The 16,736-nt window shown below is 31.7% G+C and overlaps 2 protein-coding genes and 1 long non-coding RNA gene across 6 annotated transcripts in view; 1 reads left to right on the forward strand and 2 right to left on the reverse strand.

Moving 5' to 3' along the window:
* LOC132717934 (uncharacterized) overlaps window positions 1-16,736 on the reverse strand; it is a 317,198-nt gene that overhangs the window by 226,853 nt on the left and 73,609 nt on the right. The window lies entirely within an intron of this gene.
* Window positions 1-16,736, forward strand: part of LOC132717929 (tubulin polyglutamylase TTLL11-like) — a 39,427-nt gene that overhangs the window by 13,085 nt on the left and 9,606 nt on the right. For 2 of the 4 annotated variants that reach the window (XM_060701515.1, XM_060701516.1), the window contains exons 4-5: window positions 5,605-5,819; window positions 13,442-13,492. In XM_060701515.1, the coding sequence (XP_060557498.1) occupies window positions 5,605-5,819; window positions 13,442-13,492 (266 nt within the window). The remainder of the gene's footprint in view (window positions 1-5,604; window positions 5,820-13,441; window positions 13,493-16,736) is intronic. The other 2 variants (XM_060701517.1, XM_060701518.1) reach the window with 1 other exon arrangement.
* On the reverse strand, window positions 8,267-10,772 carry LOC132717931 (uncharacterized). Its single transcript, XR_009624006.1, has 3 exons — window positions 10,479-10,772; window positions 10,059-10,212; window positions 8,267-9,111 (listed from the first exon to the last, which is right to left on the reverse strand). It is a non-coding gene; the product is annotated as an uncharacterized LOC132717931 (long non-coding RNA).

The following is a 16,736-nucleotide window of genomic DNA, read 5'->3' on the forward strand; positions in this document are numbered from 1 at the left end:
AGTCCCCCTCATCGCCAAGAAAATTTTGGACTTGTGAGAGGCTAAAAATGACCCCAGGTCGATTATAATGTAACGTGTAACCAACGCTGAAAAGCCTTTGACTCTATCTCAATCCCTTGAGAAGTTGCAGCACTTTGAAAGAAATTTTGATGGAAGAAATCGAGGCAAAATAGTGATTTTGGCAATTTTGAGATGTCCCCTCGTTGCCATGGTAACAGGAAATTTAAGACTGAGCATGTTGTTACAAAGGCAGTGGTCCAGTCAACATTTGTGCCAAGTTTGATTAGTATTGAAGCATTTTTCATAGTTTCATAGCAGTTTAAACTTGTAACAGGAGGCTTTTCAGTGAAAACGGCCATTTTTCACAATATGCTCATGGGGGAAAGGGTTAACTAAAAAAATTATAAATGTTACAAAACAACAATTTTTCACCAAAGTTAGGTGAAAGACCACATGTTAACATGGAAAAACTAGTTTTAAGGTGATTCCAAAGTTTTCTATCTTTTTTTTGTTAACCCTTTACCACATATATACGCGAAACAACGCACTTTCGACCCCCGCCCCTTTTTTAGGCCTCAAATAGTGAAAGTATGTCCTATTTGGGCCCCAAACACATGTTTTCGTTTGAGAAATGTTGCTAAAAAAAATGAGCACTTTTTCGGCGCCGCCCCCCATCCAAAAGATACATTAGGGGGTTGCCAGAAGGGGGATGTGTCCCCTTCTGTTAGGGGGGTTTGAAGGGGGGCGGAGTCCCCCTCATCGCCAAGAAAATTTTGGACTTGTGAGAGGCTAAAAATGACCCCAGGTCGATCATAATGTAACGTGTAACCAACGCTGAAAAGCCTTTGACTCTATCTCAATCCCTTGAGAAGTTGCAGCACTTTGAAAGAAATTTTGATGGAAAAAATCGAGGCAAAATAGTGATTTTGGCAATTTTGAGATGTCCCCTCGTTGCCATGGTAACAGGAAATTTAAGACTGAGCATGTCGTTACAAAGGCAGTGGTCCAGTCAACATTTGTGCCAAGTTTGATTAGTATTGAAGCATTTTTCATAGTTTCATAGCAGTTTGAACTTGTAACAGGAGTCTTTTCAGTGAAAACGGCCATTTTTGCGACGGACGCGCCCTCAGGCGCGTTCAGAGCTAAGTCATCTACACATGGGATTTCGTTGGCTACACTCGCGCAATGTGTCCTAAACCGATTAACAGCCCAAGAAATAGTACATGAATTTGATCCTTCAAAACTCCCATACTTTGTCTGGATATCTTAATGTCTTCCATATTTAGCCTTTTCAATTTCAAATTAAGTTATCCAAGTTAAAATATGAACGTATATTATTGATAAAAACGTTGTAGTCCCGTAGTATTATTGCGCAATATGCAAATTACTGCTGAAACGATTTACCGCTGTCGAAAAAGTAGGACAGCAAATTATACTACAATAAAGGTGTAACCTCTGAGTTCCAAGACATTATTAGTAGGAAATAAATATTTCTACATCATACAAAACATTATTATTAACAAATCAAAAGTTTTTCGTGACTCTAGGATAACTCGCGCATTAATAAAAGAAGAACTATTTTCGTGACTCATACCGCGGGTTTAGCTGAATATTCAGCAGTTATTAATATATTAGATTCAGTACAATAGTTAGTATAAATATCTATTTTTGAAAATGCATGTAAGAAGAGAGTTTTCAACACTTTACCGCCATGTAGTCTTTCATGGTAAGGAAGTTATAATATCAGTTCTACTTCCGATTCTTGTGGTTTGTTTACATATTTTTCTAGGTCATGATATGAATTAACCTTCGCTATTCTAAAAATAGATTCTGCTTCACCTGTTCTGATTTTTGGACAGGCGATTAAGGAGCGGAGTACACATTATACATGTAATTAATAAACCAGCTGATTACATGCAATACTTTTAGAAATTCTATACAATTGTAAGAAGCAAACAAGTTGAAAATGGAATTTAGTGTGAAATTGAAAAGGACAAATAAACACTGTAGTGCTTAAGTGACATTTAAATTAAAATAAAAACGATGTGCTCTGGCCTCTACATCTTTACCTTGTAAATAAAAAAATCGAAAAAATACACTATTAATTGCTGATGATTTTAACCAAATTTTTTTTAATGAGACATATGATTATCCAAGAGAAATAAAAATACAAATGACTTATATTCAATTGTCTACATGCCCACTATGATATAACACGAAGCAATTCTAAATAGCATTCTCAAATGTATAATGTATTATGTTTGAAGTTTATTTTCCTGGATTTATTTTAGAAATATTTCGTTGACAGTTTTTTTTTCCAATTTACATATCATTTCTTAGAATAAATCGATAAGGACACTGATTTACAAGTTTGACCAGAGTTTTTAGGCATGAATTTCATTCTGTATTTAAGTGCTTGAAAGTAGAAAATCTGAATTATATCAGTTTGGGACACAAAATATATTGCTGTACAAATCTCGAACTTGTATGAAAGAAATTTTCTCTGTTATATATTTTGTGTTTTGTTTTTGTTTAAAAGAAGCCTTAATGTCTCTCCGGTTGCATGTCCGTCGCATTCAGTGCTGCAGCACTTTGATTCACAATATGCTCATGGGGGAAAGGGTTAAGGCAATTTATTGCCATTTTATTGCATGCAAACATTTTGAAAGTATTCTTTTTTAAAATGCAAACAATAATTTTGCATCAGATATATAGCTTTGTACACTTTAAAAAGTTTTTAATATGAATATAGGGATATAAATCTGCCAGTGAAAGCAAACAAAAGGCGACACTTTTACTATATGGGCTTGATATTTGAATGATTGTTAAAAAACATATTAAAATTCCATCAAAACTTCAAATTGACTCATTTAATCGAAAGTCTTAAAGCTGTTAATGGGCTTTGAAGTATTTTCCATTTAATAGGTAAAGAGAAAACTCTTTAGTTTAAGTATGACTGTTGAAAAACTGATTTATAAATGCTTATGAAGGAGTGTTGTTAAGGCATTTGATACCAGACAGTATACATGTATCTTGATTTATGAAGGCATTTTAGAAGTTTACAACATTAAATTTTTAGATATTGAATGAACTGAAATATAATGCGTTGCATAAAATTTGTTATAAGAAATATTCACGCAGAAGATTTTTATTTTTGGCTGTTAAAGAAAGTTGTGGCCAAGTGGTTATGGTGTCTGCCATTCAACGTAAGGGTCATGGGTTCGAGTCCTAAAGTTTAGTTTTAGGAAATTGACTGGAGAGTGACCAAGTGTGGTTTAAGTACATAGGTTGTGAACTTTCTTTACCATTGATCTTGTATAGATAATTTATATCTTGTCTTGTCCCTGAAACTTAATTTAATGGACTCTTTCAAATTCTAAGCAGGGCAAATCAATTAGCCGTTTGCATGGTTGGCTCTATCAAGCTTTGTTGGCATTATACATTTTGACTTGGCAAAAAATATGTATATCCTTTCGACGGCCATCCGCTATACCCGTAGGACGGCCAAAGCGTAAGAAAATGTATCGAATTTTTACATTTCTGAAAGCCAGTCTTATATTACGACCCGACGCCCATAGCGTAGTAAAACGTATCAAAAATATACCTTTCTAGAAACCGTAGCGTAAATCAGCGTAAAACTTGAATTTTATGTCATGCAAACCCGTAAAAACCTCGTTTTCGTACATTCTGGTTTTTTAATGTGTTTATGAAAAATCAAAATATTACGCTATGGCTGTTCAACTGCATACGATAAACAACAAAGCCATACCATATAACACTGTTAATATTACGTTCAACTGCAATAAACAGACTCACAATCATTGTTTTTTAAAACAAGTTCTGAACGTTTTAAAACGGTAAATTTTACGTTATTTACCGATATAGCCCATTAGAATTAACCTGTTGAGTAAAACGTCCACAACGTTTTAAAACGTAATTATTGAAAATCAATGAAAATCAATTTTTCTCAGGAAGGGTGATTGATATTATGCTTTTCAACGTGAATTTTGTTAGTTCAACTCATTTTTGTTTCAAATAAGAGAACTGCTTACAGAAACTCCGTTTGATGTATCAATAAATGCATGTTAAAATACTATACCATTTAGAAGATTTTCTTCAATTAATTTGGATATCGATTTGATTACCACATTAATTAAAAAGTGTACTGTATATCTAAACATTTACTATATCTGTCAATAAAGGGCACTATACAATTAACATATTTGGTGTTTTTATTTGAACAACATTTAACAGAATGAAATAAATGAAAGGTAAACTTTAAGAATTTAGTCATTTAAAACTAAATTTTGGTGGCCTTCCTACGACAAAACAATAGTGGCTTTCAGGAAGCCAAAATTTCATACCGGTTTATTACGTTATAGCCTTCTTATGACTATAGCGCCCGGCTTTTGAGAAGTCGATTTTTCGGTACGTTTTATTACGCTATGGCCGTCGAAAGGATATTAAATAAAACTTTGAAAATGTTGTTTCTAAGCACTGAACAGATGCTATTAAAGCTGAGGTGTAAAATGTTATCATGTAGCCCGAGGTCTGATTAGACTTCATCAATAATTCATAATACAACCTTTCATTCAACCTATTTCTCTTGCAGGCATAAGCCAAATATAAAGCAGATATAAGACATATGTTATTTATTTGCATACATTAGTAGGTGTCTTCATTCATTAATCATTCCATCATAGACTTTCAAATGAAAAAAGGACAATAGCGATATTGCAAGGGTATTTTAGAGCTAGCTTTTATCCGATTACTTTCCATTCTTCAGCTCTTCCGCCCCACAAACAAATCAATTGAATGGTGTCCTCCTGGTATATTGAGACGTCTGATTAATTAAAGGTACGGAGAAACGGATGAAATATTTATGTACCTATGCAGATGATGAATTGATTTGCCTTATAATGATTGAAGAGTTAATCAACATTTCTTTTGAAGAGTTGATTAAAAGCATGTTAAATGAGTTTTAGGTGTGTGTTAACTTTGACTATATATATTTATATTATATTATTATATTTTTTTTTACAAAAACACTTAAAATCCTCAGCCTGGTGTATATATGATATGCCATATTTGCTATTTTTGAACAATTATATGTCCCGACTTGATGAATGTTTTTGATATATACTCGTATTATCAATATCTGCAGCACCTGTGATTGGTTAAATTTTAATTTTTCATTTATTTTTTTTCACACCCAAGGGTCTTATGATAACATAACCAAATTCAAAGCAGGGAACCGAAAGTTGTTTACAAAAATTCAGCAAGTGAAAGGTTAATATTTAGATGAAGAACAATATTTTGTAAATTTGCTATATTCCTTCACAGATATTTAGTTTTGATAATTATTATAATATAATTAGTTAGCTTGCATTGTATAATATGTGTCATTGGTATGCAAGTATGTGAAATCAATATACATTGTAATTATGATTAAAATTACCTTTAACGTGACCAATTGAACTATTGTATTATAGAAATTATCTGCATATTCTTTGCAAAATTCTTAGGTGAGCGATTTTAGGTCATCATGGTCTTCTTGAATATAAAAATTCTTGTAATAAATATTGTCATTTATTTGTGTCACAGATATTGGGTTTTGATATACTTCTACTGCACAACCTGAAACCCATCCTGCTGGAGATAAACAGCAGCCCGAGTCTTCGTATTGACAGTGAGGTAGAGGTCGCCCCGGGAGTCGTGGATTATGTCCCTAGTCCCAAAGATGAGGAGGTGAAGATACCTCTGATCAGAGACACCCTGTTGCTGGTCGCTCCAAAAAAGAAAGTTAACTATCTAGAAAGGTAAAGTCATAAAATACTTTTTATCCATAAAAATAAAGGATTTTCTGGCCTACATACGCCACTGCTTACAGTAGAGATCTTGATAAATAAGATTTAAAGCTTTTTTTTATTACAGTCTTATAATAATCAATATAGCTTTCATTACCATTTGGTTACTTTTACTCAACATTTTTTTTTTACTCAACATTTCTTTTTTTTGGTCACAGACTCTAGTACACAATACATGTAATTATGTGACATCTAAGGACATTTACAGGTTAGAACAAAAGAATTTCATAGAAATTACTGGGTTCAAATATTTAATGCTGGCAAAAAAATAAAGAGGGAAAATTTATTTGGTAGTTTTGTTATCAAGAATTTAAATATACATGTATAAGAAGTTGTCTTTCAGACATTTCAATGTTGAACTGGAAAGTTATTATTTCTTTCATAGAAAAAAATAAATGTTAACTTGTGTAGCTCTAAGCCTGCTCAGGCTTCAATTAGCCAAGAGACCAGAGCAGACCAAGATCAGCTGGCACATCTAAACTGTATACAGTCTGATCATGGTCTGCAGTTTCCACTATTCAGTCATTACTGATTTTGAAATTTTTTCAACAAACCTGACAAATGGTTTTGTCCAGGTTTATAAAGATGAACAAGTCCATGTAAGTTATTTAATTAGGTTTAGGATTAAGATAATTTAAGCTGTTATACTGTACAAAATAGGAGATGTTAAAGGGACTCCACTGAGGTTTAAAAACATTAAAACATAAAATATGAATTTCTTACATAGATCAGCTTGGCACTTAAAACATAAAGATTTGCAAAAGATCATTAAGAAATATACCCAGAAATAAATTAATAATCTTATTTTTGCGTTATTCTTAGCCTGATTTGCCTTTTTCGTACATTTTTCACAGTTAGAATGATTATTTTGAAAAACAGAGCAAGCAAATGATCTGAAATTTTGCGCACAAGTTGTTGTTCGACACTTCCATCAAAATTGGAACAAAAATCTTGAAAATTTATTTCCAGTCCCGTCATGTCAAAAATCTTAGTGGAGTCCCTTTAATCACTTCTTGATTTATCGTTTAAGATCTTGATCCTGTTTATCTAGGTTTTCATCATTGATGACTGAAAAATTACACTTTTGCCGTTATCTCTTTCAGAATTTTTATACTTCATTAAGCCTGGAGTAAAAACGTTTTATAATTTACCATTGAAGTACAATAATTGATATAGCATTGGCTTCTCTTAAAGGAAACCTTTACGGTTAAATGCTTTAGATAAGTGTATGTAAGTTAACATGGGATTAAACCACATTCCTGAACTTAAAGCAGCACGCCACTAGATGAAACATTTTTTGAAGAATAGGAAAAGTCTAAAAGTTAAAAACTTAAGAAAAGATTGTATAACAAAATGTCTTTTAGAATTTTTATTTAATTAAGAAGTAGAAAAGAGAAACTATATAATAAAAAAATACCAAGTTGAAGTTTGACTCCTTTTATTTAAGTTAGATCAACCGATTTCGACCTTTGTGTTTAAGAAAATTAAATAATCACAAGCCATGTGAAGATTGGCATGGTGAATGAAGTTACTAATTTATCACCATAATTAAATTTTCTACCTAATTATTGACATATTAATTTCAAGGGCATTTTTTTTTTTGATACATAATACTTTTCTTCTGGGTATATTGTACAGAGTTTATATTTGCCTGTGACTAGCTAAATAAATCACTTGATTTGTAAATTTTGAATACCTGATGATACTTTACTGTGCAGAACACTTTCTTTTGGTCTCTGTGGCAGAGTTGCCAAGGTTGCTGACTTCAAATTACTTGCCACTCACCACAGTTGGTTTGAATCCCACCATAGACTTTGGATTCTTTCATACATGTCATATGAGGAAGTAATCAAGCACATCATTGGTTCTTCTTAGGTAACAGCCCTTTCATGCCTGAAGAAATGCATGAAGGGGCAGTTCTGAGGTCTACATCCATCAGAAAAGCTGGAAAACTGCCATATGACCTGTACTGTGTTGGTGCAACTTATAATGAAGTAAAACAAATAAAAAACAGACCACTTTACTGTGTTTAAAGTGCAACTTTAAATTGAACAAAACCCCCCAAAAAACAATAACAGAACACTCCAAATATTTTATGACGTTCATAAATCTTTAAATTTATTATCACAAATATGTAGGCGTGCTGCTTTAATGCCATACCATACAGTATAGACAAACACTTGTAAATGAATAGAAAATATTGGCTTACGAAATATAGACTTGATATCATAAGATGTTTACCTTTATATACAAGTAATCTGTATATAGGGTATGATAGTGTGTAACACGCACATCAAGGTGTCAGTCTTTAACTTGTGGGAAGGTCATGTTTTTGACAAGTGCATTGTTAAATTGCTTTTTTATATGAATAATTGATACCAGTATTAAGGTTCATGTAAACCCGGGTGTAGATTTTCCAAGGTTTTTGGCTCAAAATCCTTGGAAAAAAACCTCGGAGTATTGGAACAAGAAAATGCAAAACTTTTCTATTAAAAAAACCTTGGAAAAATAGGGAGAGGGTGAAAAACCTTGTAAAAAATTTCCGAGTTTTTTTTAAAAAAAACCTCGTAAAAAGTATGACCTCGGAGTATTGGAACGATTTCCAAGGATTTCAGAATAAAAACCTCGTAAAATAATTTCCGAGGATTTTGTTTAGAAAACCTTGGAAAATGAGTGACCTCGGAGTATTGGAACGATTTCCAAGGATTTTTAAAGTGTTTCCGTGGTTTGTTTTCCAAGGTTTTTAAATGAAAACCTCGGAAAGTTTCTCACAACTGGGAATACTGTTATATTTTCGAGGATTCTTACTTAAGGGCATCAGAGAATTTTCCAAGGTTTATTTGAGCAAAAACCTTGGAAATTTCTAGAATATCCATGGAAAATCAGAAAATATAACATCCAATGAAATATTCTGAAAAGAGCAATTATATTGTCCTTTTAAGGAATTAAGAAACTTCTTTGTAATAATACAGAGCAAAAAATGATCACATGACTCACTGAAACATTTAATGTCAGTGTGAAGTAAATAGTAATGCACTACAAATGAAAAGTTAAGTTAGAAGTCTTTAATGGTAAATATTACACTCAATGTTCAGTTATAATATTTTGGTATCCGGTTAAATTTTAATGTATTCAAATATCTATCTTTTGAATTCCTGTTCACTCTTCATGATTTTAAATGTCCCTTAGTTTTTCCCTCACCATCACAGGGGTCACATGTGGAAAATGCTCCAGGATACAATTCCTGAAATAAATAAAGTAAACATTTAATAAAGTACAGCCATTGAAAGAAGTTAGAAAAACAATTATATAAAATCACCACTGGGCGCTTCCCTCTCCATTGGGCGCTTCCCTCTCCATGTGGTCAGGATCAAAGACTTCAAACTACTTGCCTTACAACATTGTATTTTTGACTCCTGAAGCCAGGATGGGCTTCTTCCCTCTGAGGGAGCTATCCAGCCCAGGATTAAGGAACACCTGTGGTTATACTCAGGACAGTTCAGTATGTGTAGGCAATCAGAATTACATCATTTAATTTCTTTTTTATTAATCAATAAAAAAAATGATACATTCCTTAAACGTTTCCATAGACAAAAATATCAGTTCACTGTTGATATATATTGTTTTAAAAAATCAGCACTTTTGTGAAAAGAAATACATCTTTTGAGTGATCCAAAACTACTTGAATTACAAGTTGTTCAAGACCATTGATTAAAATGAAGGCTTTAATATTTTCAAATGACCTTTTCTGTAGTTACTTTTAAATGTTTGTCTACTGTTTTGAAATAGTGAATTTAATTTTTTTCATGTTGATTTCTTATTTTCTTCATCAGTACTTAGTGTCAGGATTTCAAGAAAACTTTGGTAAGCAGTGTGACAATTCTGCGATGTTTAGAAAAGAAACGATGTCTGTTACTATTATTTTAGATAGTGTCATACTGGATGTTACAACCTAAAGCACTCTAAAAATATTGCAAAAAATAACGCTTTTCATAAGGTGATTCCGATTGCCTACACTAATTGTATCTGTCTGTTCAAAGTGACATCTGCATCAATAAAGCTGGAGAGTCATCATGTAACATTAACAGCATTTCCAACAAAGTATCAATAAAAAAATCAGTTCCAGAAACCTTCATTCATTCAAATTTCAAATTGAAACTTTCAAAACCTAGTTTTAAAACAAAAACATACTGTAGTATATTCCTTGAAGCCTTTCCTGGTCTACAGTTGGCTTCCTTAATCGATGCCTGGATGCCAATGATATACTATGATAAAACACAGCAAAGCTGGATTGCCATCTTCTTGTAGTTTGGAACAGTCTTGCAAACTTGCTTACAAGCTGACTCTGTAATTAAAAATTTGTAGATTCAAATAATAGATGAAAGATGAAAGTTTATAAATAATGTCATCATAGTTTCATGCACTCATCTTGTTCAATACAATCATAGACAAAAATAACGTTAATACTCTTAAAATATCCTCTAAACAATTGTATTTAAACTAGCTTACATTTAGGTTAAAATATAGATCTAAAATAGTTTGTATTTAATACTTATTTGAAAAAAAAAACAACAACAGATTTTATGCATAAATGTATCTAAAATTATTTACCTGAACCTTTTTACTATCATGTTTCTTTTGTTTATCTTCCTGTCCCAGGTCATTGATCTTTAGGTTCAATTACAACAACCAAACATTTCCTGAATCTTGTCACACTTAGATAAATGTTTTCTTTGAAAATTCCAAAATATGCTCCCTAACATTTAAAACAATATTTGTCCAAAATTGCTTAAAATAAATCCAGGTTTGCACTACTTCCAACTATAACCACTTGACCCATTAATGTCTGAGATTCAAATTTTTCAACAGTATAACTGAAGGGGCAATCATAATGTGGAACACTGGGGTGATCCCAAAATATCAAAGCCATCATCATTTTATTTCTACATTAATTTTATTGAAGGTACAAATATATCAAATGATAAATAAAAGTAAAACTTGAAAATTATAAGAGAATCACAGTTGCAGTGTCATTTTAGACTGTTTTGGATTGTATAAAAACCCAGACTCCCCCTGAATAATCACATGGAACAATCTGGTCTATCCCAGAATGCTCAATGAGAAGATTGATCATGCATAAGATTATAAGAGGGAACCACCTGGGGTGCCATTAGTTTTACAGTGTGTTATATTCTGTGTGTGAAAACTTAGTGGATGCAGTATTTATTTATCTTAATTATAAGAAAGTATCAAGCATACATATTTTACACATTAATTGTACATAATTATATATTAAAAGGACAATTAATAACTATTTATGTTTATTGTACACATAATTAATGGCAGAGTAAATTGTAATCTGAATGTATGTCACAGACTTGCTTAGTAGAATATACTATTTTATATGGCATAAAAACATATATTAAAGATTAATAGCATTCTTATTTCAGTGTTGCTTACAGGCTGTCAAGAACCCTAAGTTAAGTCTATATATAGAAAGAAACTGCAGGAAAAATACTGATGCATTTAGAAACTAATAGACATAAACACTGATTGTTTCTTTTTGTATAATTATAAGTTTTGCTCTTTTATCTATTCTTAAAAATGGAGAAGATATCTAGTAACAATAATTATAAATAATAAAAAAAAATATGAAAAAAAAAAAAAAAAAAAAATCAAGTCTTTCTCAGATCATCAGTTATTTGAATAATCTTTATCTTATTATGATTAGTTACAATACCTTTATAGCCATTAATAAAAGGTATTTTATGGCAACAAGGAATTTACATTGTATTTAACTTTGCATGTTTTCACACTTAAATTTTTTTAATTGATTCCTCCCACAAAAATGGCTTCAGAAGATTAAAGTACAAATTTATTGAAAAGGAAGTTGGCCATTGACAATGTCCATACTAAAAATTGATTCCCTGGACCAAATCTCTCCTTTCCATGCTGTTGGACAATTGTTTGCTCTGACCATGGATTAAGAAATATCCATTGGCAATCTACAGTTGGGTTGTTATCTTAGTTTGCTTTAACTGTTGATTTATAATTGCTTTTGATGCCCATTATAAGTTAAATCATGATTATGTCTTAACATTTTCCGAGATGAAATTTAGTTAAGTTCAATTATCCGAGGTCATTTCCAAGCTAAATATTGGCAAAGTGTTTCCAACAAATTTTACATAAATTTTCTAAGTTCTTTTCCGAGCAAAAAAATGACAAAGTTCTTATTTCCAAGCTTTTTCCGAGCTGATTTTTGGCAGAGTGTTTAATTCCGAGATAGTTTCCAAGGTTTTCTTTATTTCCAAGGATTTTTATACAAAAACCTTGGATAAAGTTTCCAAGGTTTTAAAAAAAAACTCGGAATTAAGAAAAAACCTTGTAAAACTGGTTTATTTCCAAGGTTTTTGAAGCAGTTTCCATGGTTTTTTTTCATAAACCTCGGAAAATCTACACCCGGGAAACATATCTGTATTTTGAAATTTAGTCTGAAACCCTTATTCTTTTTGGTATATAATTATTTTAATGATATTTTAAGTTAAGAAATTTTTCTTAATGTTCCTTATATATAATGTAAAAACAACAAAAACATTTTATATTAGCTTTATTACAGAAGTTGGAAAAAAATTCTATTCAAGCATTTTATTTAAAGATAAAGTAAGCTATTAATATTCAAAATGGTTGTTTTTCAACATAAAGAAAAACTAAATGCTCTTCAAATATTTTGAATAGAAAATGCTTTTTTAAATAAAGAAAAAAGTTTTTGAGATAAAATAACACTGACTACATGTCTTAGGTAGCATTTTCAATGCCTCTGGGCTGAAAACTTTTTTTTTATAAACAATAATTATATTTAGATTTAGATATATGCACTATATACTTACAGTGTTATAACAAATAAGTCTGATAAAGAGTGTGGGTTAGCATTGATATATAAAAATATTGTAAACTATGCAATTTTTAAAGGGATTTGACTGAGGTTATTTTGACATACAGGACTGGAAATAGATTAATGCTTCATTTGATGAAAGTCTAGGATAATTATTATAACTTGTGTGCAAAATTTCAGATCATTTGCTCACTCCATTTTTCCAGAATAATAATTCTAATTGTGAAAAATGACTTGAAACTGAAACCATTGCAATGCTTTTCACTCAAATCAGACTAAGAATAACAAAAAAATACAATTTTCAATATATTTCTGGGTATATTTCTTAATAATCTTTTGCAAATCTTTATATTTTAAGTGCCCAGCCAATCAAAGTAAGAAATTCAAATTATATGTTTTTAGACTTTTGGACCTCAGTGGAGTTCCTTTAATTCAAAGATTCCTGCCAGCATAATTATAAACAACAAGCAAGCAAAGCTTGTTTTGGTTTGTATTCATTTCAGGGCATTTTTCCTTAATCAGGCCTTTAATTATAAGTATTAAGCCATCACATTTGAATGTTGGATTGTTTGGGTAATATACTTTAAAAGCTTAAACATAATTAAGATCCATTTCTTAACAGAATGGTGAATTTTCCGTTAAAAATTTCTGTATTTAGATTAATGATAGTTTTTCCACGCAGTTTCAGAGAGGTGGTTCATGGGGAGACGTGTAAATCATTCGCGTCAGAACGGTAATTCATAGATTGACACTAAAGCTTAGGTTAAGTCTATAGATTCCTCCACTGGCTAAATAAATAATCCCAAGTTTATTTCAAACCTTTATTCAGGAAAAAAAATATTATTTGTACATAAGATTACAAAAAGGTGTGTTTAATCCCATATGTTTAAATGTTATAAGTTTTTTTCTGCTTCACCAAATTTATGGATTGTCGTTTTTCTTTGTAATGCCCCCAACTCAGTTACAAATGTATTAATTAATAATAATATATAGTCTGCACTTTAAACTTCTGACCAATGATTAACTACTAGGTGAATATTTCCTTAAATGAAGTTATTAAAACTAAGGTATATAGTTTACAATCAAACTTGTAAACAGGCTTCCCTTAAGAAATGTAGAAATGTGGTTGCAAAATCAGCAAAAGGAAAATGATTCTTATCATACATAAAATGTGAAAACTGTCTTAAAAAATCAAGGCAAGTTTATGGTTAATTTTGTTCCTGACCTCTTTTAAACCTTATAACCTGGCTGGAACTGAAAGTAATTATTAGACTTTGCCACCAGTATAGAAGTATAGGCCAGTCATCACATCCTTGAGGTCTAACCAGACTCAATACTGTTTTCTCTCTAACTGTTGAAATTACACCTATATATCCTCAAACTTGAAAATGGACAGTTCCAAAAATGGAAGTCGGTCAAGTCCATTTTAAAAAAATCAGTAAGCTAAAAATAGAATGTCAAGCTCTTGCCTTTTGTATAATAAGAAGAATGAAATGTAAATTTAAGACAATATTTTTGGAAGTCACACATTTGTTTCTATATTTATTTACATCAACAGCAGCTGTAATTAAAAAGAAAGTGAATTGGGTAGTTTATTTAGCCAGATATTTTCAGCACTGTTAGAGAGGATAATCATCTTAGACTTTGGTTGCAGTGTATTATTGGATATTAATTTTGATGGAAATGCAACTTTGAAATCTCAAATCTTATTTCTTTTCTAGGTTCTTATGTTTTTCGTTGTTTCTTTATGCATCAGTGCCTTTATCATTTGTCGTTCATAATTTTTTAAAGCAACATCTTTCATTTGGTAAGACCAGGCATTACTCCCATTAGGTAGAAATATCATTTGTATATATGTTTAGATTTATTAATTAGTTAAAGGTCCTAATTATAGCATTGTTGATTATTGTGCAGCAGTTGAGAGACATTCAATTGTTTCTCAGAAATTATTTTGAAACTTGGAGACGGTGTAACAAATTTGTTTTTTTAGTCTTTTGAAGTTTTACAGTCATTATGTTGATTAATTAGGACATATCTTATGTTCTTATTCTGTTTTCACCTTGAGCCTGTTGGTGACATCTTAAATTTATCTATGCAACAAGTTTGCTATTCAATCAGTACATAATACTCTCCTTAAAAGCATTCTGCATTCAAATGGGGTACTTACAATCAAAGGGAGGTCACTCAAAAAGTGTGCTAAATGAAATTTTATAGGGAACTGCTTAAAACAATTAAAGGGAGGTTACTCAAAAAGTGTGCTGAATGAAATTTTATAGGGAACTGCTAAAAACAATCAAAGGGAGGTTACTCAAAAAGTGTGCTGAATGAAATTTTATAGGGAACTGCTTAAAACAATTAAAGGGAGGTTACTCAAAAAGTGTGCTGAATGAAATTTTATAGGGAACTGCTAAAAACAATCAAAGGGAGGTTACTCAAAAAGTGTGCTGAATGAAAGGTTATAGGGAACTGCTCATAAAATAATCAAAGGGAGGTTATTCAAAGAGTGTGCTGAATTAAAGGTTACAGGGAACTGCTCTTAAAACAATCAAAGGGAGGTTACTCAAAGAGTGTGCTGAATGAAAGTTAATGTAGAACTGCTCAAAACAATCAAAGGGAGGCTACTCAGAAAGAGTACTGAGAGAAAGGTTATATAAAGCCAACTTTGCTTACATCATTCTGTATCATCTTCTAATTGGTGAAATGTCACAGTTTAATCTATTTTCACTGATACCTTTTGCACAATTTCTTTGCTCATTATGATAAAACAGCAGTTTTTGAAGCTTCATTCCTTGTGCATTTTTTACCACAGACTTTTCCCCTTGGTAATTTTTTCTATTATTTTTATTTTGCAAATCATTTTTAGCTCGACTATTCGATAAGAATAAGTAGAGCTATTGCAGTCACCTGAGCGTCGGCGTCGGCGTAACCACTTATGTTAAAGTTTTTGTAATAGTTAAAATATTTTCAAAGTCCATTGACATATGGCTTTGAAACTTTGCACACTTGTTCACCATCATGACCCCAACCTGTAGACAGGAGGAGGTAAGTCTATCAAGCATTTTGACAGAATTATGCCCCTTTTTCGACTTAGAATTTACGTTAAAGTTTTTGTAATAGTTAAAATATTTTCAAAGTCCATTGACATATGGCTTTGAAACTTTGCACACTTGTTCACCATCATGACCCCAACCTGTAGACAGGAGGAGGTAACTCTATCAAGCATTTTGACAGAATTATGCCCCTTTTTCGACTTAGAATTTACGTTAAAGTTTTTGTAATAGTTAAAATATTTTCAAAGTCCATTGACATATGGCTTTGAAACTTTGCACACTTGTTCACCATCATGACCCCAACCTGTAGACAGGAGGAGGTAACTCTATCAAGCATTTTGACAGAATTATGCCCCTTTTTCGACTTAGAATTTACGTTAAAGTTTTTGTAATAGTTCAAATATTTTCAAAGTCCATAGACATATGGCTTTGAAACTTTGCACACTTGCTCACCATCATGACCCCAACCTGTAGACAGGAGGAGGTAACTCTATCAAGCATTTTGACAGAATTATGCCCCTTTTTCGACTTAGAATTTACGTTAAAGTTTTTGTGATAGTTCAAATATTTTCAGAGTTCATTGACATATGGCTTTGAAACTTTGCACACTTGTTCACCATCATGACCCCAACCTGTAGACAGGAGGAGGTAACTCTATCAAGCATTTTTTTTACTATCAAGCACTAAGAATAGTCGAGCGTTGCTGTCCTACCGACAGCTCTTGTTCTGGATAATCTTGCTTTAACTTTGCAATTTCTTGCAATGATTGACCTTACGTTTCTCCCTTAAATGTAGAAGGATATTTTTAGAATTTTTGATTTTGTTTTATCATCTTGTCAAGAAGAAAATTTCAATAAAAATAGCAAAAACATAGCTCTCCCTAAAAGCATTCTGCATACAAATGGGGGTACTTACAGTCAAAGGGAG

The sequence above is a fragment of the Ruditapes philippinarum genome, unplaced genomic scaffold (assembly GCF_026571515.1).
Source record: "Ruditapes philippinarum isolate M1 unplaced genomic scaffold, ASM2657151v2 ctg357_1_1_1_1, whole genome shotgun sequence".
NCBI classification, from domain to species: Eukaryota; Metazoa; Mollusca; class Bivalvia; order Venerida; family Veneridae; genus Ruditapes; species Ruditapes philippinarum.